This window comes from Phoca vitulina, unplaced genomic scaffold (genome assembly GCF_004348235.1).
Source record: "Phoca vitulina isolate PV1807 unplaced genomic scaffold, GSC_HSeal_1.0 scaffold1, whole genome shotgun sequence".
NCBI classification, from domain to species: Eukaryota; Metazoa; Chordata; class Mammalia; order Carnivora; family Phocidae; genus Phoca; species Phoca vitulina.
Window position 1 is genome coordinate 2,566,411 of NW_022589704.1, and position 22,905 is coordinate 2,589,315.

At 61.7% G+C, this 22,905-nt stretch overlaps 1 protein-coding gene across 8 annotated transcripts in view; it reads left to right on the forward strand.

Moving 5' to 3' along the window:
• The window catches only part of HDAC4 (histone deacetylase 4), a 297,060-nt gene that overhangs the window by 240,341 nt on the left and 33,814 nt on the right, over nucleotides 1-22,905 (forward strand). For 7 of the 8 annotated variants that reach the window (XM_032390141.1, XM_032390404.1, XM_032390320.1 and 4 more), the window contains 5 exons: nucleotides 5,214-5,471; nucleotides 7,925-8,111; nucleotides 11,152-11,285; nucleotides 13,568-13,688; nucleotides 19,258-19,304. In XM_032390141.1, coding sequence (XP_032246032.1) covers nucleotides 5,214-5,471; nucleotides 7,925-8,111; nucleotides 11,152-11,285; nucleotides 13,568-13,688; nucleotides 19,258-19,304 — 747 coding nt within the window. The remainder of the gene's footprint in view (nucleotides 1-5,213; nucleotides 5,472-7,924; nucleotides 8,112-11,151; nucleotides 11,286-13,567; nucleotides 13,689-19,257; nucleotides 19,305-22,905) is intronic. The other variant, XM_032390079.1, reaches the window with a different exon arrangement.

Here is a 22,905-nt window from a genome sequence, read left to right on the forward strand (position 1 = left end):
CGTGCGGCGGGGGCGGGGGGTCACCGTGTGGCGTCGGCGCTCTGACCCGGGGGGGGGGGGGGCCAGCACACGGGGGGTCACCGTGTGGCGTGTCCTGCCTGGTCAGCGCTGCCTCCTGAGTTCCCGGAGGACGCTCCTCTTCCGCGAGCAAACCCCCAACAGGGAGCCCCCACCCTTACCCCGGCGCGGAGCCCCGAGAGCACCTTCTCCAAGCCCCTCTGCAGCCGCATGTGCCTGCCTATTGGGATATCACGCTTAGAAGGGTTAGCGCCCAGGACGGCCCACGGAGGAGTGCGCACCTGCGCGGTCCCGAAAGTCCCCCACAAAGCTGCTTTTGGGCAGGAAGTAGCAGCAGGGTTTCGTGTTGCTGTGCTGGTGATTAGAAACAGAAAACAGGCCGCGTCCTTGAAGGTGGTGGCTGGCGGCGGCCCAGCTCTAGCCTAGGGTACCCCCATGACAGGGTCGTGGGGGACACACGAGAGGAGACAGGCCCCCGGCACCGTGCTCCTGAATGGCCAGATGGGAGACGGGCTGCCCACCCCAGCCCAGAGCCTCCGGGGCTCCCGGGCCGTCCCGGGCAGACGGTGCAGAACGGTGTCGGGAGCGGTGGGGCCGCCCCACCAGCCCTCACCTGGACGGCAAAGGCACTTGCTTCCTGTGGGCGGGACGGGGATGTCCGTCTGTTCACTCCCAGCGTCAGAGGCACTTCACTTCCATCATCCTAGCGCGGCTGTGGCTTCCTAATTTTATCGTGTCACTCTGACTGATAGGGTGGGAGGTTTTAGGAAGACAGAAAACACCTACTCATTCCTGGTATATTCTTGAAAAGAATGATTTAGAAACTGGGTGATCTCCCTGGATTCTGTTACATGATTGATTATGAGAGGGAATGACAGGTGATTGAAATGTTTGTACAGCGTTCTCCTGGGATCTCGGGGAGCCGACGATGTTATCTCACGCTGTCTGGCACCCGCACATCTGCCCTGAGTCGGGGCATGGTGTCCCTAACGGGCCCCTCACCCGATGGCGCTGGCACCCAGCTCCTGGCAGCTCTGAGGCCGCCCACCCTCCCAGCCTGCCCAGGGTACGCTGGGGATTGCAGCCAGTTCCCGCACCGTCTGCGGCCCGTTCAACCCCAGCCTTCGAGCACGGCCGCTTCGCTGATGTCCCCTTAGGGAGAGCAGCCTGCATGGCCGCTTCGGTTTCCCCAAGGTCCCTGACCAAGGGAACTGTACCGTGAGGCTGGGGACCCTCCGTGAGCAGGAAGGACAGACGCCTGAGCTGGCTGTGCTCCCCGGCTGTGGGTTAGCATTGGTTGTTAGTGCCCGGAGCCTTACGTGCAGTGGTGTTCATTTAATAAAGCTTTGCCAGGAGAAGGAACTTTCTGGAGAATGTGTGCCCCCAGCGGGTGGGCGGGGCTTCAGCTCTGGAGGTGGCACGGGCACCCGGCGACTGGCCTGGACGTGCCATGGGGCGGTTTGGATCGTGCCGGGAGGGAATGTGCTGCAGCAGGAAGAGCGCGCTTGAGGGCGTCCGCGCCCCTGCGGGCCCGAGGCTTTGCTGGGGGCGCCGTTCCCGCCCTGCTCGAGTCCTGTGGCTCCCAGGGCCGGGCTGTGAACCTAGGAGCTTGGGTGGTCGGACTACCAGCACATCCAGTGATCTTTCAGTACTGGCCCCTCCTGCAGTCTGGCCTTTGGGGCCTGCATGTCTCACTTAATCAGTAGAAGGGGCTCCTAAGGTGCAAAGGGCACCGGAGGACAGCGAGCTGGTTTGTCTGTCTGGTTTGCAGCCGCATTTGCCTGCAGGAGCCTCGGCCCCAAAGCCAGCTCTGCGGTGCCGCCAGCCCACAGCCCGGCGGCGGAACGCAGAACCGCGTTTCAAAGGCGGCGGGAGGCCGCGGCCCAGGGAGGCTGAGCGGCCCAGGGAGGCTACACCGCTGCTGAGCCGGGAGCCCGGGCGGCGAGCACACTCGGCATCACGGGGAGGCTGCTGCTGTGGCCGCGTCCCTCCCCGATTCCCTCTGTACCACCGTCTGGAGGCTGAGGCCACCCTCAGGATGGGCACTGAACGCCAGAGAGACGGTGGCAGCTCAGGTGCCCCTGCTCCTGCCCAGAGCTCCCAGGACAGCGGGGCTGGCATGTTCCGGCCTCCAGGAATCCTTCACAGAGCCAGGCTGGCTCTCATGGAAGCGCAGAGTGTCCTAAGTCCTCTGGAGGGACCTGGAGGTCACTGCTCAGACGCCCTCATTTTCCGAGGAAGCTGAGAAGACCAGAGAGGGGGCCTGGGACACTCGCCCTGGGAGCAGGCAGGTCCCTGTTCCTGCTCCGCCGTGCTCCCCTGCCTCCGGGCTTTGACCATCTTGCAGCGCCCTCCTAGGGCCGCAGGCATGGGGTCGAGGCCTCCAGGAGGGACCCACGCTCCCAGCCCAGGCCAACGTGCAAGAGGAAGGGGAGGGCGCCACAGGGCGTTAAACAGAACCCTCTGGGACTTTTACACATTCAGCCCTAAACCCGCCCAGTGTCGTCCCTGGAAAGAAGCAGAAGGCAGCCCACAGAAGGCGGGCTGAGGTCCACGGCAGCCAGCTCCTTCCCCACAGAGAAGTCCGCCTGGTTGCCTCAGCTGCTGATGAGCCGACAGCACAGGCACGGACAGAACCCCCCGGTCCCAGGCCTCTGAGAGGGACCCGGACCATCAGCGCCCTCCCCGACTCCGCCGGGGTCCCTCTGCGGGAACACGGCCCTCCGCGACCAGGGGCGGCTCACAGCGTGGCTGGTCGGATGCAAGCCGTGAGCCCTGTCTGTGGAGCATTGAGCGCACGCAAGTGTGCACAGCATGGTACCTGCTGCCACGAAGTTTATCCACAGAGTTCCCAACGGCCGTGATTTCCATGTTCTGGGGGGGGCATGGGGAGTGCCTCTGCTGGGTCGGCTCCGAGCCCTGCCTGCCTCAGTCTCTCTGTCCGTCAACTTGTGTCTAGGTGAGGGCACATGGGGCTTCCTACGCTCTCCCTGAAACTTTTCTGTTGTTCTCAAGTTTAAAAGAAAATGCTGGCAGAAACTAGGTGGGGACTTCTGTGTCCACTGTGTATGCTTTCCCATGGCCGTTCTCTCCCTCCTCTGTGATGACATTCTCAACTTTGTCACAGCCCAACGACCTCTGGGGAGGCCCCAGCCTGTGTCCTCCTGGCTGACCCTCCTCCTCTGTCTTGTCCCCCTGCGTCCACCCCGAGGAGGGCCCGGGGCTCTGGGTCCACGTCAGAGCTGAGCCTCCCACAAGGGCCTCAGAATGGGCCCTGGGCCCCTCAGGAGCAGACACAGCCCCCGGTGACCTCTGTGCAGGATCCCCTCAGGTGGCCACGGCACCCTGCTCCCCCACACCGGACCCTGCGCAAGGGCTTCCCCAGGCAGGGGCTTGTTGCCGCGTGGCCCCCTCCTCCGAGCCTGCAGGCGCCCGGCCGCTGCCGTCCTCCCCTTGGCTCTCTGCTGTGTGACGCCGCTGTCCTTCGGGTTCTCCAGCCTTGTCTCCATTTCCCTTGGTGTGTGTGGCCCCCGCCTCTTGCCCCTGAAGTGCTGGCTTCGGGTGCCTTGCCTGGAGCTGCCGTGCTCGCAGCCCTGGCCTTCCACCTGCGTGGGCTCCCTGACTGTCCTCTCTGGCCCTGACCCGTGTCCCGAATCCCACTCAGATCCCCCTTCTCTCACTGAGGTCGGCCTCACAGGTCCACCTGGCACTTGGATGTCATCCTCCAGGCTGGGCTCTGGCCCCTGGGTCAGACTCTGGGTTGCCTCCTCCTCGTCGCCCATGTCTGCTGGGCGCCAGCCCTGCGCCTGGACGCAGCCCTCTGCGGGCCTTCTGCCCCCGCCTGGCTGAGCCCCAGAGCGTCCCATCCCTGCAGGTGCTCGCTGCCCCTCGCCTCCATTCTCAGTGTGACCCTGGGGGGGACAGCGGAAGCGTGAGAGCCTGTGACCTCGCCGGGCCTGAAGCCCAGGCTTGCACGGCTGTGTGCTGAGGGCCACTCTCAGCCCAGCATCCTCTGTGGTATGGACAGGGCTGTCCCTGTCCCTGTGACGGTCAGGGCGTCCCAGGCCGGGGCCCAGGGCAGTTTGACCAGCCACAAGGCTCAACACGGGCCTTGCGGGCTCTAGGTGTGCTGGAAGGGGATAAGATTAACAAGCAAAATATACTTGTGGATCTCAAAATTATCAAGACTTTTTAAGACTCTTCAGTAAACTAGTGTGAGAAATTTGTCAAAGCAACTGGATAGGTGGTTGGCAGGTATTTATATGAAATAAAGTCTTAGCCCGCACGCCGTCTTCTGGCTCCTCCCCGTCTGGCCGCGTGCGTCCTTCTGAAATCGCACTGACCCCGCTCCCCGCCTTCCCGTGCCAGGTCAGAGGTCCTGACGGGAGGCTGCCGTAGGGTCGGGTACGAAGAAAGTGGCCATGGCTTGGCTTTCACGGTTATGCTTTCTTTGAAAATATTTATTATAAGCAGTTCAAGGGTTAATCACGTAAAATAAATCCTTTGCCAGTCTACGCTCCGTTTTCTTACAGTAAGGCGAGGTGTTGCTCCGGGGGCTGCACGCTCAGCCGACTTCGGGTGTGTGCACACGTCACTGTCCCCCGGGCTGGGCCCTGCGACAAGTGGACAGAACGCTAATGCGCGCACAGTGGTGGCCAGCAAGTCCATCCCCCGTCAGCCGGACACGCTGTGTCGTGGCGTGGGTGATGAAGCAGGCAGTTCTGTGAGGACCTCTTAACATACACATGGGCAGGGGCTAAAAAATGTTAGGCTTCCCTGAGAACCTTTTTCCTTCTAGAAAGAGTCAGAACGTGGTAGAGAGACTCTTCCCCACGACAGTGCGGCTCCTTCACAGAGACGTAAATCAGGGCATTGGAGGTCTTCACGGTTCGTCAAAGCCACGGGGCCGCTCCCCCGGGCACAGGCCCGGCTCGACACCTGTGTCTTTCATTGCGCATCTCTCTGTGCTTGGCATACACATGCTTCACAGATGCACCCCAGTTGCGGGTCTGTCTCCTTCCCGGGCGCGGCGGACTCCCTCAGCACCGCGGACGGCGCCCAGGTTTGGGCCCCAGCTCAGGATTAGCAGCATCCCCTGGGTTTGTCTGTCCCTTTGCTCTGAGATAGGGAGCCTGTGCCGCCCCTTCACTGCCCCATCATCTCCATCGCCCTCATCCCTTTCCTCTGCCTTGTAGATTATCCCCAAACAGAGCGAGCCGGCCCGGCAGCCCGAGAGCCACCCCGAGGAGACCGAGGAGGAACTTCGCGAGCACCAGGCCCTCCTGGAGGAGCCCTACCTGGACCGGCGGTCGGGGCAGAAGGAGGCGCACGCACTGGCCGGAGTGCAGGTGAAGCAGGAGCCCATCGAGAGCGACGACGAGGAGGCGGAGCCCCCGCGGGGCGTGGAGGCCGGCCAGCGCCAGCCCACAGAGCAGGAGTTGCTCTTCACACAGGTGACCGTGCTGGCCAGGGCCAGGCGAGGTGGGAGAGGACGGGCGGGCAGGGCAGAGGGACGGCACGGGCCTCGGTGTCCCCCACCCCCCAAGGGGCAGCGCCCTGTGGCTGGCAGTCAGTGGACACTGACGGGTCCCCCACTCCTGCCTGGCCGGGTCCTTGCCCACCCTGCTCTGGGTGCCGTGGGACGTGGCTGTGGTTTGAAGTCTGTTCTACGTTAGCAGTACCTGCAGATGCCGGTCTTGCTGGCCGTCTGCCCACTGGGCCATCTGCGCACCGTATCCCAGCCAGACGCCAGCCCCACAGTCCCTAGAGATTACTTCCTTTCAGATGTAAAAACTGTAGGTTCACATAAATCCAAGTGTTAGTAAGATCAGCATGTCGTTAAAGGTAGGAGGAGGAAGATTGATTTCTTAATTGACCAAAAAGGTAGGCAGGGCCTTTGGGGGCTCGAGGGGCGGTAGTGACCAACTTTATAGATCCAGAAAAACAGTGACACAGTTACCTAGTCCCGGGCACTGACACATACTAACCAAACTCACAAGAGACTGATGAATGATTTATCAGTTTATAGTGAAAAGTAAGACTTCCATGCCTGCAAAGCACTGGGACAGCCAGCCAGTGAGTCGGAAGCCCCACGGAGGCTGCTTGTTCTTGGTCGGCAGGACCCGAGAGCCAGGGGTGCGCAGGACGTGGGAACTGGTCATAGCCTTCAGCAGCAGAGCTGTGTCTGGAGCGTGGTAACTCCTGTCCTCCGGAGTCGGGTGCTGCAGGCAGCCAGTGTTTATTGCGCTTTTCTGAGCCTGGCTGGCTGTCCTCGGAGACTGTCCCGGATGGGGCTTTGCTCTGGGGCGGTGGGAGGGCCTCACAGTTGTACCTGGAATTCAGCGCATTATTAGGATGCTTATAGGACGTTGGAAAGGCCTTACATAAATGTTTAGGGCTAGTGTCTTGCAGATGATAAAGTGATCACGTTATTGTGCTCTAAACCCAAGACAATGATTAGAGACACTTATTTTCTGTATTCTTTGAGGAATAATGAGCAGAGCTCCCTATTGGGCACTTGGTGGTCCTTGTAAGCATAAGACAGGGCAGCCGATGTTTTGGAAACCGAGCGTCAGGGAGAGGTGCTCTTAGGTGGTGTCCGGTGTCCGTGGCGGTGGGTGTGAGTCGGGCGTTCCGCCGGCAGAAGCACGGCAAGGCGGCTTCGGGCACCTGGCCCCGTTCTCTCCCTTTCTGCTCCTTCCCGACTCCGCTTCCTGAAGGCAGGACAGTCGGGCAGCTGGGCAGAGAGGCTTTCTTCCCTCTGGCGGCCGCACGGCTGCTGGGCTGCTGCTTCTCATGAGGGGCTACGGCTGGGGACCTTGTCGTCTTGTGAAAGGACAGGGTCTGTTCATGGGTCGTGGAGGAGCTCTGCCTTCCCTGGCGCCTAGGCCAGCCGCCCGCGGTGCCTTCACCGCTCCGGGGACGCCCTCCCTGCGGGCCTGGCCCCTGCCTCCTCGGGGACGCTCTGGGCGGGCTCGCCTCTGCCTGTCACAGGGACGTGCGCCTCGGGGTCTCCCTCCCTCGCAGCCCCGAGCCCCAGGCCCCACCCAGCGCTCCCTTCTCTGCCGTGGCCCTGGGTCCGACTCCTGGCTCCTGCCCACCCCCACAGCCCCTCCTGGAGTCCCCCGTGTCTCTCCACGGGCTCGCGTGCAGGGCAGAGAAGAGCTGTGCGAGCTCGTGAGGTGCCCGCCCGCCACGGTCGAGAGAGGCTGTCCCTGCTCCGGGCACCGCGCTGCCTGGTCGCCCCTGAGCTCCCTTAGTTTCTGAACTGCCCGTTGTGGGTCCCTGTGGTATTGTGCCAAAGCCAGCTCTTCCCATGGAAACACAATTTTCGTGAAAAAGAGTTTGTCATGGAAGCCTGTGTTTAATGAATTCACCTCCTCTTCACTCTGGTTATTTTTCTGAAAGGTGGCTGACATCCTGGGGGCGGTCCATCTGGTCCCCGCCTCCTCAGAGGGCGCCCCCCCCCCCCCCCCCCGTCCCCGACACTGGCCGGCTGGGCCTGGGCGTCTGGAACCTGAACATTTCTCCTTTGCTTCATCTAGAGTCTTTCTGCCCCTGAGTGGGGGTGTGGGGTGGGGAGAGGCCAGCGAGCAAACCGTGGCCGCAAGTGAGAGTCAGCGTTTCCGTTCTGCGATGTAGTCCTCACACACGTCTCTGGCATGCAGATCAAGTCCTCTCCGTCCAAAGCAAGACAGCAGCAGACTGGCCCCGGAGGGCTGCCTGTAGGCGGGGGCCTCTATGGGCAACAGGCAGCCCCTCCCGGCCAGCTGCCCCAGCGTGCTCCCGGACCGTGTGAACAAATGAATGGGCAAATGGTTTACAGGAAGAGATCCATGTAGCGCTTCAGGCAGGGAGGTGGGAGGTTTCCTGGCAGCAACAAACCCCATGTGCCCTCTCCCCCCAGCAAGCCCTTCTCCTGGAGCAGCAGCGGATCCACCAGCTGAGGAACTACCAGGCGTCCATGGAGGCCGCCGGCATCCCCGTGTCCTTCGGCGGCCACCGGCCTCTGTCCCGGGCGCAGTCCTCCCCGGCGTCTGCCACCTTCCCCATGTCTGTGCAGGAGCCCCCCACCAAACCGAGGTTCACCACAGGTACGTGCACGGCGGGCCATGGGGTCGGGGCGGCCCCGTCCGACTGGCCGGCCAACGCCTGCAGGTGAGACTGGCCCGCGGCTGCCCAGACACGGGAGGCCCGCATGGGGCTGCACGGGTCCGAGGGCCGGCCACCGGTGACCTGCACCCCGGCTGGGCGACCAGATGTGTCACCCGCTGAGGCTCTCTTCCCACCCCCCCTCCTTGATGCCATGGTCTTTCCTAGGCGCAAAAGCCCACCCTTCCCTTTGCTGGAGAATCCGTTTCCTCCAGAGACAGCCCACCGGCGGGCCAGTGTGGCCAGCGGGCTAGGGGGCTTCCCACCCGTGCTCAGCAGGGACAGTGAGCTTGTCCTTTCTCATCCGCCACTCTGCGAACCGAACCTTCTGCAGGGCCTTGCCCACGCGGCCCAGGTAGCTTGCGGGTATCAGGCCACATGGTGTGAGGACGGCTCAGCCCTCCCTGCCTCACCCCTGCAGGAGACCGACAGGAGCCCGCCAGCAGGACTCTGTTTCTGCCCCAACTGCGCCGCCCCCACGGTCAGGGACCAGAACTGTGTAGGCGGGTCTGAAGCTCCCGGCTCTGAGTCAGGCGGGCCCGGGACAGAGGGCAGCGGGACGGCTCTGCAGATCGTTCTCGGCTCATACTTCTTGTCAGAGACAGAGAAGGAAAAAGTGCTCTAAGTACAGAATGGTTTCGTTCTTCTTCAGACAGCCCTGTAATAGGACAAAGTATAAAACACCCTATTTTTGTGTGCACTGTAACGTGTAGCCTCTAAACATGGCTAAGTTCTCTCCGTTACGTCATAAAAGGATACTCTTCGTATTCAGAGAAAATTGTAATTCGTAATTAGCTAGAGATTAAACCAGTGCTTTTCAGAAAGAAAACCAGGAAGCTGCAGAAGGTCACAGATGGGATCAGCGGGGGACCTGAGGTGGACACGTCCCTAAGAGAGAACCCCCCCCCCCCCCGTGGCCACAGCAGAAATGCGCCACATAAAATGTGCCCACTGTGGGGGCCAGGGAGACCCCCAGGCACCTTGTACCTGCGTGCTTCCCTGGCGGGGGGGCTCAGCCTGGGGGGAGCCCTTTGCTGATATACTTTTTTAGCTCATCTGCGTTGTTACTTTTTTAAAATGTATAAAAACAGTATGAGTTCCCTGTTAAAAAACAAACAAACAGAATGGAAACGCTGAGAAACTGACAGTTGCCCCTAAATCCCACGCCCCAGAGGTAGCCATCGTTAGTAGTCTGGTTTAAATCTTCCAGATGTGTTTCTGTGCATAGCCAGACGGACAGATGGACACAGACATGGTGTAGTTTGCGCAGATAGGACTCAGTTGTCCCTGTGTGCTTTTTGTTAATCCCCCACGCCCTACCTTGGGGTCTTGGTGCACGTGGATGGGCTCGCCGTCTTAGCTGCAGCGCGTCCTGCAGAGTGTGCGGGCTGGTTCTGCCGCTCCCCCGCCCTGCAGACTCGTCTCCAGTGTCCCATCCGTAGGCAGGAGTGACGTGGTGTCACCTCGAAAGTTCCAGCCACGTGGCCAGTAAATATCAGCCGACTGCTTTGTCAAGATGATGCCGTGTTCGTTGCACTGATGGGCATCTGGGTTGTTTGTGCGCGTGTGCACGCATGTTCCGTACACACACACGTGTGCACAGAGATATGTGTTCGTTGCCCTTATGAACTACCGAACACAGCCTCGTGGTGTACGTGTCTTGCCTGCACACTTTAGTGCGCTGGTGGCGAGTTTCTGCAGCTGCTTGTTCTCCCACGTGTCCCACCGTGCCCCGCTCAGTTTTGCTGGTATATCCAGAATTCCTGCAGCACCAGGGGACAGACTCCTGTTAGCCCGACTCACAGAGACCAAAGGGGTGGTGCGGGGACTCGTGCCCCCAGAGGCCAGGTGTCCGGCAGGGCCACAGCTCCGCTCCCCTGTGGTCAGTGACGGCGCCTCCGCTCCCCAGCCCCCGACACGTGGAGGTAGCAGCCGTGGGTCTGACGCACTCGTGCCCCCACTTCTGTTGGCCGGAGTGAGCAGACGCCCCTCACAGAGACCTGCCTGAGCCTCGGGGCAGGTGTGAGGGGGCTGCAGACAGGGCTGCAGCAGGAACAGTGGGCCACCCCTCCCGGCAGACGTCTCGCTCCCCCCTCTGCAGGTGGGGCACAGGACAGGGGTGCATCCTGGAGGGAGCTGTAGGGGTGTGCACAGCACCTACCTGCCTTTCCCCTTCCTCCAGCCTCGCCTCCGGACGTGCAGCATCCATCCTCCTTCCGGCATCTTCCTGGCTGTGACCTCAGTCACTCTGGTCCGGGGGTGTCCCCGTTCCCTGTGCCGCAGAGCCCGGGTGCGGCGTCCCTCCCCAAGGGTGACCCCGTTGCCACGGCTCCCTGAGGGGCACCAGCAGGCATCGCAGCTCTGCGCTGTCCCCAGGGACGCTGCAGACGGGTACTTAGCACGAGTTCCTGGACTCGGTGATGTCCGCTCTGTGCTGATTTTGAATACCCTGGTGTTTGCCTATTTGTATGTGTGCTCACACTGTCCCAGCCGCTCTGGAAGGTTCCAAGGGTAGGAACCAAGTCTTGCCTTTCTTCTGAGCCCCAGAACCTGGGACAGGACTCAGTCCAGCCCACGGCTTCATAGAGAGGCTGCTCCCTGACAAGAGGGACTGGAACTTGGGACTAAAAGCTCTGAGTTTTGGAGGACAGCACAGTCCTGCCACACGAGTGCCCACGGCTAAGGGAGTGGGGAGTGGCGTGGGGCGTCTTTCCGTTTCTTTCTTCTTGACTTGCCCCCCCCACCCCGGGGACCTCTGGGCACGTGCTGTGAGCGGGACACTTGCCTCTGCTTCCGTTTCTGGGAACTCCACTCGGCCTCTGGTGAACTGGGATTTTTCCGACAAGTGGCCCTAGTGGACGGAACGCCGTGTTGGCCTCTGTCAGTCCTGGGGGTGAGGCGGCTTGCTTGCTGGGGAGGTGGTGGGCGGCAGCCGAGGACGCCCGGCCGCTCTGACGGGCTGGGCCGCACGCTCTGCCCCAGGCCTCGTGTACGACACGCTGATGCTGAAGCACCAGTGCAGCTGCGGGAACACCAACAGCCACCCCGAGCACGCCGGCAGGATCCAGAGCATCTGGTCTCGGCTGCAGGAGACCGGCCTCCGAGGCAAATGTGAGGTAAGGCTGCCACACGGGCCTGCGCCGGGCTCCAGGCTCGAGCGTGCTGCGTTTCCACCGCGGCGCCGGGCACCTGCGGGTGGGCCCCGGGGAGCCCAGGGCTGTTTCCCTGCACACCCAGGTCCTCCCTTCCCGGAGGCCAGCCTCCGTCCTGCCTCCCGTCTTCCTGCCGGCGGCTGGCCCCCCACATGCCCCCCACGCGTGGACAGGGATGGGACATGGGCTGACGCGTGCTGCCCCGCACAGTGGTCGGGAAAGCTAGAGCCCTACAGCTGATGAACACCGTCCACGCCCACCTGTCACAGCCCCGGGCCCATGTGGACCAAGGCCCGAGCAGGCGCGCAGGAGAGTGGGGGCGGCAGAGCCCCCTGTGCCTCCACCCGTTCCCCCTGCAGAAGCTAGGATATTTGGGAGTTTAAGTCCTTGTGGTTCCCGTGACCCCCCATCCTTACTGGTTTTAGGGTGATGCATGATTTTCAAGGGGGGCAGGGGCCCAAAAGCTGGGTCCAGCATCCTGCCCTGGGGCGCCCTCTGGGGAGGGTGTGACCCCACCCGGCTGCTGAGGAGTGGACGATGGCACCTGCTCTGGGGTCTGGCCCGAGGCTGCACCACTGGGGGGCAGCATTGCCCTGGCGGACACCCCTAGGAGGAAATCTCCCGGGCCTGGGTGCCCTTCCGTGCCTCCCACCACCCTGCGGGACCAACCCAGGGCCCTGCCCCGCCTCCAAGGCCCGTGCCCCGTGACCTGCTCTTTACTCTCTGGCCTCTCCCAGGAGGGTGCCCTCAGCTCAGGGGCCTCTCAGGGAGCTTCTGTGCCAGAAGAGCAGACACGAACAGGAGTGAGACGGTGAAACAGCACACCTGGGGGGATGAGACCCTCGGACCCCTCTGCCCTCCTGTGGCCCTGAGGCGGGAAGTGCCGCCTGCTCCCCGGCCAGGGGCTGTGGGGGGTCCTCGGACCTGCGGACCGAGATACAAAGGAGGAAGGGGGTCGGAAGGATGGTTGGGAAGAGGCCTGGGTGAAGCGTGCAGCTTCCATGTGGCGACATCAGGGACGCAGACCCAGGTGCCCTCGATGGGCGGGGACCCTGACCTCAGGGTGCACCTCCTGCTTCGCTCAGCCCAAGGGAAGGTGGTGGCCCTGCCTCCACCAGGCTCCCACGCGGGCCCCTGAGGTGGCAGAGGGCCCCGGTGCTGGACATGGTGGTAGGAATTGGCCCTGACCACAGAGAGGTTAGCGGGCCCGGCCAGGTGGAGGCCCAGGCCTCCTGGTCTGTGCCCCTTGACCTGGCAGACGGGTGTGGGAGCGCCGCAGGCCGGGCTCCCCTCTCCGTGCTGCTGCGTTGGGCCCAGCTGGGCAGTGGAGGGCGTGGAGCTCACGGCCCTGTCCACGCCGGGACACCAGGCTGGCGGAGACCTGGCCACACTGCCCCGCCTCTGCTCCCTCTGCTCTCGTTGCCCTCCTGTGTCCTCGGGCGTCCCATGGGAAGCTGTCACCTGTGAGCAGTTATGGATCTCCACAAGGTGGCAGGGAGTAAGAGCAGGCCCTGGACCACGACCACCACCGGGGCCTCCACGGTTGTCGAGACGGTCGTGGAGACTCCCGTGTGACTGTGGCCCTCAGAAAGCCATGTCAGTGGGAAATGTTAGCTTGAACCTCGCTCCATTAACCACCCTCCTTTTAAGTTTAAATAAGCATAGGCCAACTAAAGAATAGTAGATTTTATGTTAATTTCTGGGGAAATGTGAAAATAACTGTGTAGCCTCAATGTGAAGAATATCCAAAGCAAAGGAAAATGTGGACAGACACGCAGATGATGAGGTAAATTCGCTGACTTCAGGCCCAGTGCGGATCGCAGTGAGGGGCTTATTCCCAGGGCTCGGGGGTGTGCAGGGCCCGGGTGTGAGCCCGCGGGCCTGGAGAGAGCAGCCCCCCCACCCCGAAGAGCAGACCCCGGCAGCTGGAAAGCCAAGTAGCAATTTGATGCCAGATCATTTGGGTGACAGGGAAGGTTAAAGCGTTGAAGGCTGGAATTATCTGTCTAAATCTGTTTTTCAAAGTTATAATTAAACTGTAAGCTCTCCAAAACACGTTTTAAATATTTTTTAAATGTGTTGGGTGCGGTTTACTTTTTATTTTGCAGGAACCAAATGATTTTGTGCCCGTGTACGTATAAAATTCAGTTTCCTTTGGGGTGATGGTTTTCGTAGGAACGGTTTTCTGTTGAAAGCAGACCCCAGAGGCACAGGGAGACGTGAGCGCTCTTCCTCTGTCCCTGCAGTGCATCCGCGGACGGAAGGCCACGCTGGAGGAACTGCAGGCCGTGCACTCGGAGGCCCACACGCTGCTGTACGGCACAAACCCCCTCAACAGGCAGAAACTGGACAGTAAGAAACTTCTAGGTATTTCAAGGCCTTCTTTACCTTTACCGCCTGAGGCGGTGTTTCCAGCCCTGCGCTCGCTGGGCCCGCCCTTGGCCCCAGCGGCGGCGGCGTGGCGGGGACGGCCCTGCGCGTGGCGCCTGCACCAGGTACCGAGCCGAGGGCTGGAGGAGGGTCTCACCGCCAGCTTTCACCCAGCCGGCGGGTTTCCTGAAACGGGTGACACCCGCTGGTTTTGCGGAACGTCCTTAACAGCGTCGATACCAGAGGCTGGAGGGTGCGGGTCCTTAAGCTCCGGGCCTGCTGTGAGCCTGGAGTCGGGGGGAGGAGAGGGGCAGCCTGGAGAGGGCTCTCTGCAGGGTCTGGGCCTCCGTGCTGGCGGCCGGAACTTGCCGACGGGCATCTGCTGCTGGGGAGGCAGGAGTCTCGGCAGCGCGGCCTCCGGCCCCTTGGGCTCCTGGGCGCAGACCCCATCCCGGTCACGGCCCTTCCTGGGCACCTCTCACCCCAGCCTCCCGGCCACCATGAACCTGCAGGGACGCGGGGGGCTGGTTCCTCTCCGGTGTCTCCAGAGGCTCTGCTCACACTATGCTGGGGGGATCCCGCTGCAGTGCGGCCCCGTTCACCCACGTGTGCGCGCGTGCACGCATGTGCACTCGCTCCTTCCGTCACTCCCTCGCCCCCTTAGGGAGCGCATCTTCTGTGCCGGAAATCCCGTCAGCATGGGGCTGCCTGACACGGTTGCAGTGGCCCTTGTCCGTGGACGGGGTGGAGCTGGTGGCCAGGAGGAAACCTGCGGGTTCTGTCCTGGCGTGGCCAGTCATGCTGCTTCCCAAGCCCCACTGTCCTGCAGTAACAAGACTTTCAAAAGACATGACTACTTGCTCTGGGAGATGGGAGAGGCCCCAGCGCGGGAGGGCCTGGAGGCTGGAGAGAGAGCGGGTGGGCAGCCAAAGTGTCCGGCGCTTCGGACAGAAGCCCCCGATTGCACCACAGACTCAGACGGCTTGGGTTGGCCCCTGCAGAGACCCGGGGCCTGGGGTGGAGGGTAGGGGACGGTCAGACAGCGGCTGGGCCAGAGGTCCTGAGAGGCCCACCCTCCCACGCCCTCCCAACCCCAGGACCCTGAACAGAAAGGGCACAGGGCTCCCTGGCAGGGACAAATATCGGGAGCAGAACAGGGCAAGGCATTGCCCACCTCCCGCCTCCCCTCATGTGGACCCTGCCCTCAGGCAGACATTACAGACCCCTCTTCAGAGAATGACCAGCCCTGAGGAAGCCGACGTGAGGATGCCGGACAGAGAGCCCACAGCTCAGAAGCTCACCGTGTGCCTGAAACTCCCAGTGGCTTTTAGGCCTCCGTTTGAGGAACAGATGACCGAGGATTATCCGCACACGGGGAAGTGCATCGCGGGGAGATGAGTCTGAGACAGGGCAGCTCCGAGGACAGACTTCTGAGAGAGATGGTGGACACTAGAGAAAACCAGAACTGTCCTTACTATCCTTAAAGAGAGGAGCTACCACGGCCACGTAACGTGGACAAGAGCAGCGAGGAAGGAAGAGACCAGGACGCTAAAGAAAGTCCCATCAGACGCAGTCTCGGGAGTCGAGAGTCCCATGTTGGGAGGTAGGTGCGGTCAGTCCCCTGGGAAGCAGAGCAACATGGGCAGGAGTCGGGAAGCGGGAAGAAGAGGAAGAGAATCAAAGGAGCATTCCCGGCACGCATGGGCTCCCAGGAAGAGCGAGAGGAAGGGAAGAGAACATCTTGGAGCAATCACGAGCCGGCCCCAGAACCACGGGGCAAGCCGCGCCACCCAGACCCTCCGAGGAGCCGAAGGGACAGATGTGGAGTGGCGGGGACCAGGTGAGGTGCGCCAGATTCCAGGGTGAATGCCCCACGACGCCAGTGCTGGGCGGAGGCTCGTCCCGGCCTGCAGCTCTGACCCAGCCAGGAAGGGCGAGGAGGAGCAGGACCCTTCCTCCAGGCTCCAGAGGACACCCTTCTCCAGCGCAGAGCGAGGCTGAGAGGGTGGACGCAGGGCCGCCGGCGGGAGAGGGAGTCGCTGAGCGAGGAGGCTGCGTGCAGAAGGCCAGCACAGCGTGATCGGCGGGGCGGCCCGGGCCCCAGGGTCCTGCGGGATCCTCTGGGAAACGCCGCTCCTGCCAGGGTGGCAGGCACCTCAGCCCGTGGGCCCCGTGATGTCGTCAGTGCCACCAAGGCACAGAACCAGTTACCCCTGATGTGAGTGGTCGCCAGGAGCTGGCCGGACGGCCTCACGTCAGAGAGCAGGGTCTGCCGTCACAGAGGCGCCCAGCGTGGGCCCTGTCCCGAGCACACGGTGCGGCGTCCGTGGCCCACCCCCACTCTAAGTGGCGGGCTCTTCCCAGTTCAGCCGCTCCTGCCTTGTCGGCCGTCAGAGGCCATGTGTTGGCCGAGCCTCCACCAAGAGCCCTTTTGCACCTGCGTCCTCTGAACTTGAGAAGTTGGCCAGGGAAGGGATAATATGTTTCCACGTCTCGGGTAGAGGTGGGCTCGAGCGAGCAGCAGAATGGACTCGGTCTCTGAGCTAGTTTCAAACTCGGCTGAAGACAGAGGATGACAGACGAGAGATAAGGCGCCTGTGGGGCCTTCAGGGAAGAGTGAGGCAGGTGCCGCCGGCAGGGCCCGGAGCTTTCGCAGAGGCTGACCCTTCGTCGGCACCTCCTGGGCCCAGGTCAATGATGGGGTTGCCTCTCTTCAGTCAGCCCGACATCACTGGGCCCCTGAGCCCCCGCTCCTATTTCTGGCCTCTTTGCTGAAATGTCTTCCCATTATCCTCGTACCTATTTCTGCCCCACCCCGGATGCAGCCCTTTGAGTGTATTTCGTGTTCATTTCGTTGTTGTGAAGAATATGTTGTGTTTGTATAGTTTACAGCAAAGATACCCTAAATCATTGTTTCCTCTTTTCTGCTAAACTCTGTGTTTAAAATCCCATTCCCGTGGCTACAAGGACACCTAACCGGTTACTTTCTCTACCCTTGAGACCGGTTTTTAAACATCCGATGACTGTCCTCACCTGGAGGCCTATCGTCCGTCTGACTGGTCCACACGTAGTAAAGTTGGCGACGATCTCAGGTGTCGCTAACAACCCTAACTGGGCCTTTGAACACTACTGTGTGAGTTGCCCTTCTCTTTTTATGGAATCCACAAACTTCTAAGCCGTTCTCGAGAAGACCTGCATGGTCACTGAGGTGCCACTCAGCATGGCGCGGCTGGGCTCATGGGGGCTGCGCAGCCCAGACTTCGAGGTTCCCGGAGGTCCGGGTGTGTCACCCGATGGCAGTCCCCTGGGAAGGGAGCCTGGTCAGATGGCCAAGCGGTGCCTGGCGGTGGCCGGGAAGGGTCGAGAGAAGAGCCCTGTACTCTGGGCACAGCACGAGGAGCCTCAGTAGGGACACACGAATGCCGGTGTCCCCACGCCACCGGCCGGCCTCCCAGCACACCTGTCAGCCGCCGCCGTGATGGGAAAAGCACGGTGGCCCTTAACGCATCCACCATCACCTCTGCCTGGACGGTTGTGATCTCACCTAGGTGACGTGGCCCCAAACCACAGGAGGCCGGAGGGGCCGGAGGCGAGCAGGTGGCCGGGGATGCCGAGCGTGGCCACGGGCCTCAGAAGCTGTTTCCAGAACTGCTTCCCTGAGCAGAGCCCTGTGCTTCCCGCCCACCAGGGAGTGCGTGAGATCCTACCTTTTCTCACTATTTTGGTCTTTGGATAATGAGCCAAGTCAAAATATCTAGATGTTTTTAACATAGACCGTATTGGCTCTCATTTCAAAAATAGAAATCCAGTGTCTTTGCAGAAGCCCTTTTCCCTTGGACTTGGGCACACAGATGTGTCTGAACTCCTACACACAGACCTGTGAGTTACCTGGGAGAAAGCGCCGTGTTCCTGTGTTGGGAAAGTCCGTGACTCGAGAAGAACCGGTCATGAGGCCAAGCCCAGCCCCAGCGGCCATGCAGGGCCATGTACGTTTGGAAGGCTGGGCCTGTCAGGGCCACTCACCGGCTTCCGTCGATGCCCTAGGCCGTTAGACGGGCCCCTTACAGGACATGGGGCAAAGCAGGACCACAAGAGGCTTGGCGTCCGTGCCCTCTCCTGCCCCGGGCCTGTTCCCGCAGCCCATCTTCTCCCTCCTGTTGGCTCCCTGCAGAGGGTCCCGGTGCAGACTGAGCAAGCCCCTCAGGGGCCACCCTCGGCATTCTGCCTCCTGCCCGGCCAGCCCCCCACCCTCTCACAGGTCTCCGTATCGCCGGCTGTGGGCTAGCAGTGAGCACGAGGGAAGGAAGGCACACCTGCCCCCAGCCTCACAGGGGCTCCACCGAGAAGGCGTTTGACTAGAGCATGTGGCAGCAGGAGCCACGGATCACGACAGTGGCTGTCAGTGGGACATGGCATGGAGGACGGCTGGCGGGTGGGGGGCGCAGGGAGAAGCCAGACGAGGGTAGACCTGGCACCCAGGCCTTTCCGAGGCAGCGGGGGAGGGGGGTGGCCCTGGTGAGTGTGAGCCGCAGGAGGGTGCAGGCTGGAGCCTGGTGCATGATGTGGCCCCTGGTGGCTCGGGGCCTGGTGTGGTCCTCACCAGGAGTTGGGATGAGGCGGGCACAGGCCAGGTCCAGTGACCCCAGACATGTTTTCTTGCTGGGCCCCAGTAGTGTGATTTCTGAGCAGGAGCCGGTGTTCTGAGTCAGGGAGAAGGTGTTGGGAGTGGCCTCCGAGCAGTGGGCACAGCCCTGCCGGGTCCAGAAAGCAGAGTGTGCAGGGGGCCTAAGGAACCTGCCAGGAGAGTCCGGGGGCCGTGGGGGCAAGGCATAGGGGAGCAGGGAGTACGGCAGAGAGGCTCTCCTGGGTCAGCCCTGGGGGGGCGGCAGCCCCATGAACCAGGGTGTCACACTTGGCAGGAGCGGGGGGCTCTCCCTTGTGACAGGTGAGCTGTAGGCTGGTTGCCAGCCAGCACTGGATCACACCGAGGAAGACGACGGTCTGTGCTTTTGTCACCAGGGCACAGGGCTGAGCTCTTTGGGACGGGGGACTTGCGCCTGCGTCTCGGGCTGGGGAAGGCCTTCTGGACGGCCGGCTCCAGCACGGTGGTTTCCTAGCTGCGTGCCATCCAGGTGGACTCGGAATGTTTCCGAATGGGGCGGGGGCTGTGGCTCTTCACCTCCCCGGGAGAGCCCTCCGTGTCTCACGGGCACCGGGGGGCGTTAGGGCCGGCGGGGGCTCACTGAGGAGCCAGGTTCGTCAGCGGTGGGATGTGCTCGGGACGCAGCCTTTCGGGTTGTTCGCGGGACGTACGTGAGCTCAGGCTGGAAGGGGAGGCCCAGCTCTGGGGCCCATGCGTGGCCGTGGAGAATCCCAGGTCTCCCAAGCCGCGCTGCCCCCGGGTGCTGCCCCCACAGCAGGCCGCACGGGGGTGCCTTGTTACCTCTGGAACCAGTTTGCCCCTCGGCACCTGGGTACAACCCGTTCCCAGAGCCCGCGCTGTGTTCCGTGTAGGTGGGACACCTGTGACCTTTCCCTCCTGACCTTGGCCGTCTTCTCCCTGCAGGCTCGCTAACGTCGGTGTTTGTCAGGCTGCCCTGTGGTGGTGTCGGGGTAAGTATCTCTTTAATGTGTAAATAATGTCCTGTTTGTTCTCGGGGCCCCAGTGGTCACAGAAATCGCTGCCCTGTTTTCCGCCGCGTGGATAATTGCTGCCAGGTGTTTTCCATAAACAGGGTCCAGCGGGTGGGGCTGGGCCACGCTCGCACGTGTGGCTTCAAAGGCCTGGGAGCCTGGGAGCATTCGGGAGGCCAGACTGGGGCACCCATGCTTGCTTCAGGAAACAGGCTCTGGTGGGCAGGTCGGGGCGCCCCCTCACCTGTGGAGAAAGAGCCTGCTCATCCTCAGGCCGGGAATCGGTCGTGCGGGTGGAACGGGTGTGTGGTCGCCGCGGGCCCCCACCGGCCTGACGCCCCAGCGGAAGCTCAGAGCGTGCGAGCCTGGCGTTCACGGGCCACGGGGAGTGTGCAGAGCTGCCAGCCGGGCTGTGCTTGCTGCTCCTACGAGCGCTAACGCCCTTCAGCAGACCCGCTCAGGTAGACCCTCAGGAGAGCCGGTGTCGTTCCCACGGCTTTCCCTGACCCTGCTGTGGGCGCTGACCTACGAAGGGCGCTCCAGTCTGGACGTGCACCCCCCTCGGCGCAGCGAAGGTCAGGTGTCCCCAGCCAGAGCTCCTTGTTAACGGAGAAGGGCTCTCCGGGCTCCTGTCGCCTTGGATGAGAGAGGGGTGCGGGGTGAGAGCAGGCCCCGGGGGCTGAGGGCAGGCCCGAGCTCCCCCGGGGGACCTGCTGGCCGCCGAGGTTCTGGGGCGCAGGTGAGAGCGCGGCCGGCCAGACCGCGCGGACAACAGGGCCGCCTGGGCTGCAGCTGCGCAGCCGCGGAGTGTGCGCCTGATTACAGATCGCAGGGCGAAGCTCAGGGTCTGGATTCGGTTATGGAAATGAAACAAAATTGTTTTCTTCCTGACTCTTTACAAAACTCGCTGCTTTGAAAATTATCCCGTCAGAAGGAGAATAAACGGCATTTACTCATACCACCACCAAGCCCCCTAGAGTTATTTTATTTTGTATTGTAAGTAGGCTGCAATCTCTTAATTCGGGGCAAATTTTTGGCCAGACTTGAAACGGCTTGGATTCGGCTGCCCTGCAGCCAGTGTGCTGTGCAGGATTTATAATTTGCAAATGAAAGCTAAAGTCGGGCCTGGGGCCTGGAGCCAGGCAGCCCCCCACCCCACCCCAAGTGTGCGTCCAGAGCCGAGCCCCCGCCGGCTGACCAGCACCCAACTTCACATCCAGGCCCAGAAATACTCCAGAGCAGGGAGACGGCGGGAAATCCCACCAAGTCCAGCTGGGTAGAGAGGGAGCCTGTGGACTAATTAGTGGACCGTGTGAGCCACAGGGTGTTTCGGGGAAGGTTCTCTCTCGATGGTTTTCCATCATTATCTCTACAGGGAGGGCGGAGAAAACCAGTGTCCCTGTAGGTGCACCAGGTCCCCGGGGTGGGGGCTGCCCCCGGGGGTGTCGGGAAAGCAGCGTGTGGGTGGGAGGGTGGGCGCTCTGGGCAGTGACACGGAGGGAGAGCCTGCTCTGCTTTCCCTGAAAGTTACTTGGAATTAACATTAGGGGTGTGTGATGGTGTTTGAAAGTCACTTGCAAACTAATTTTCCTTAACTGTGCTAAGGAGAGGCTTTGAATCACTAACTTTTTTTCAAAGCAAATAAAAGAACCTGCTGTGGTCCCCAGTTTCCCCTTAAGGGGACTTGGTGTGGGTGAATTCCCCTCCCTGCCAGCGGTGTGGCCCCCTCGCCAGGGCTGTGCCCCCAGCTCCATGGCTTCCCAGGGGCCATGGTGTGCCCAGAATTGGCCACCCCCGGTGCCTCCCTTCTAAATCTCCGCAGGAGCGGCCTCCATGTTTTCCTCTGCTGGTTCCTGGCTTTGCCGTGGGAAAGCAGGGGGCCGGCCTTTGCCCTTTGCTTTGGTTGCTGCGCCTACATCAGCAGTCATACTGCCGCTCTGCTCCTCCCCAGAGCCTCGTGCCCGCGGAGCTCAGGGCTGTCCCCCAGCCATCCTGGGCCATCCAGCGGGGAGCTGGTGGCCAGCATCTGGAGGACTCGGGCCCTCAAGCCATGGGACGTCTTGTTGGGGTCTCTGAGGACAGTGACAGCCTGGGACCCTGGTCCCTCACTCTGGGCAGGACGTCATGGGGCCTTTTCTGCCCTGGGGTCATGGACAGAGAGCCATCAAAGCATGTGGAGGGCTGTCCAGCCTCCCTACCGGCTCTGGTTCCCTGGGCAGAAGACCCAAATCCTCACGTTCTGGGGAGAAAGCATCCAAGTGGTTTTGTGTAAACCACCTTCCGTCCTCAGGGGAGCGGCAGCTGATGGGACCCCCCTGCCACTGTCGCCCGAGGACTGTCACCTTCAATTTTAATGAGCGGGGTCTGCAGCTGAAGTAGCTGGCCCAGGATAGTTCTGTTTGAATGGTTACTTCCGTGAATAGCAGTCCAGTATTATTTACAACAGAAGCCGGGCTTTGAAAGTTGAATATTAATGCTGCGGAGAGTCGGCAAAGTGCAGAGCATTCTTGGGACATTTGGAAACTATTTAAAGAACACAGAGGTTTGGTCATTGAAAAGAATAGCCCTCACAGAATAACCCTCCTCCGGAAATGGCTTGAACCCCTCATAAATGTATTTTCAATCATCTTGCTTTGAAGATGAAGCTTCAAGCGTTCACTGCAGGAAATCCACCCGCCCCGCATAATGATCGGTGTCTCTGTCAGGTGGGCAGGGGCCTGTGGGCGCCTGGACGGACCTGAGTAGGCACACGTTTGGCTGCCTGGCCACTGTCTCTGGAGTCCCGGAGTGTTCAGCGCTCGGAGGAGGTTAATTTGGGAAGGACGGGCTCTCACATCCACTTGGCAGACACTGTGTTCCAGGGGACCGGCCTGTGAATGCACAGCTCCTCAGAACCTTCACTGGGCTGGGTGCGTCCCCACGCAGGGCATGTGAGCGTGGCCGAGGCTCCCGCTGCCCACAGCTGGAGATGGTGCCCAGGTGCCCTTGACCTGGCGCCCAGGGGCTGCGCGCTTCATCGGGCCTCCAGTCCTGCGCCGGCTGACTTGCAGAACGGGCTACTGGAACATCTCGGTCTCCTCTAATGCCCACAGTAGCTAGAGCTCTAAAAACATCTAATGAGCCCAAGTAAGCAAAGTAACCAGTACCCAAACAGAAATTACCTGTGCCATACACCTTCCTCTGAGGTGGAACAGCCCCCCAGGCCGACACCCTGTCACCCAGGCAGAGCGGTGCCTGGCCCCCCAGGAGGGCCCCAGAGGCCAGCTCCTCCCTCCCTCCCCCTGCTCCCACTCTGGTCACTTGCACTCTCATCCCACGTCTGGAGCAGCTCATTAAAGTCAGCACGAAGTCAAGTCGTCCTGCGGGGAGACCCGATCCCCACTCTTCTTACGTGTCACCCCCCTGTACTTGCGGTGAAACCGGACAAGGGGCTTGGTGACCATGACGCCATTGCTCTGTGCCTCGCGTACATGGGGCACTCGAGGGGAGCAGTGAGCCCTCGGGAAGGGGTAGAGTCACGCGTGTCTCTTTCCTGCTGCATTTATGGTTCTTTCCCTATTTAGTCATTTTTGGCATATCT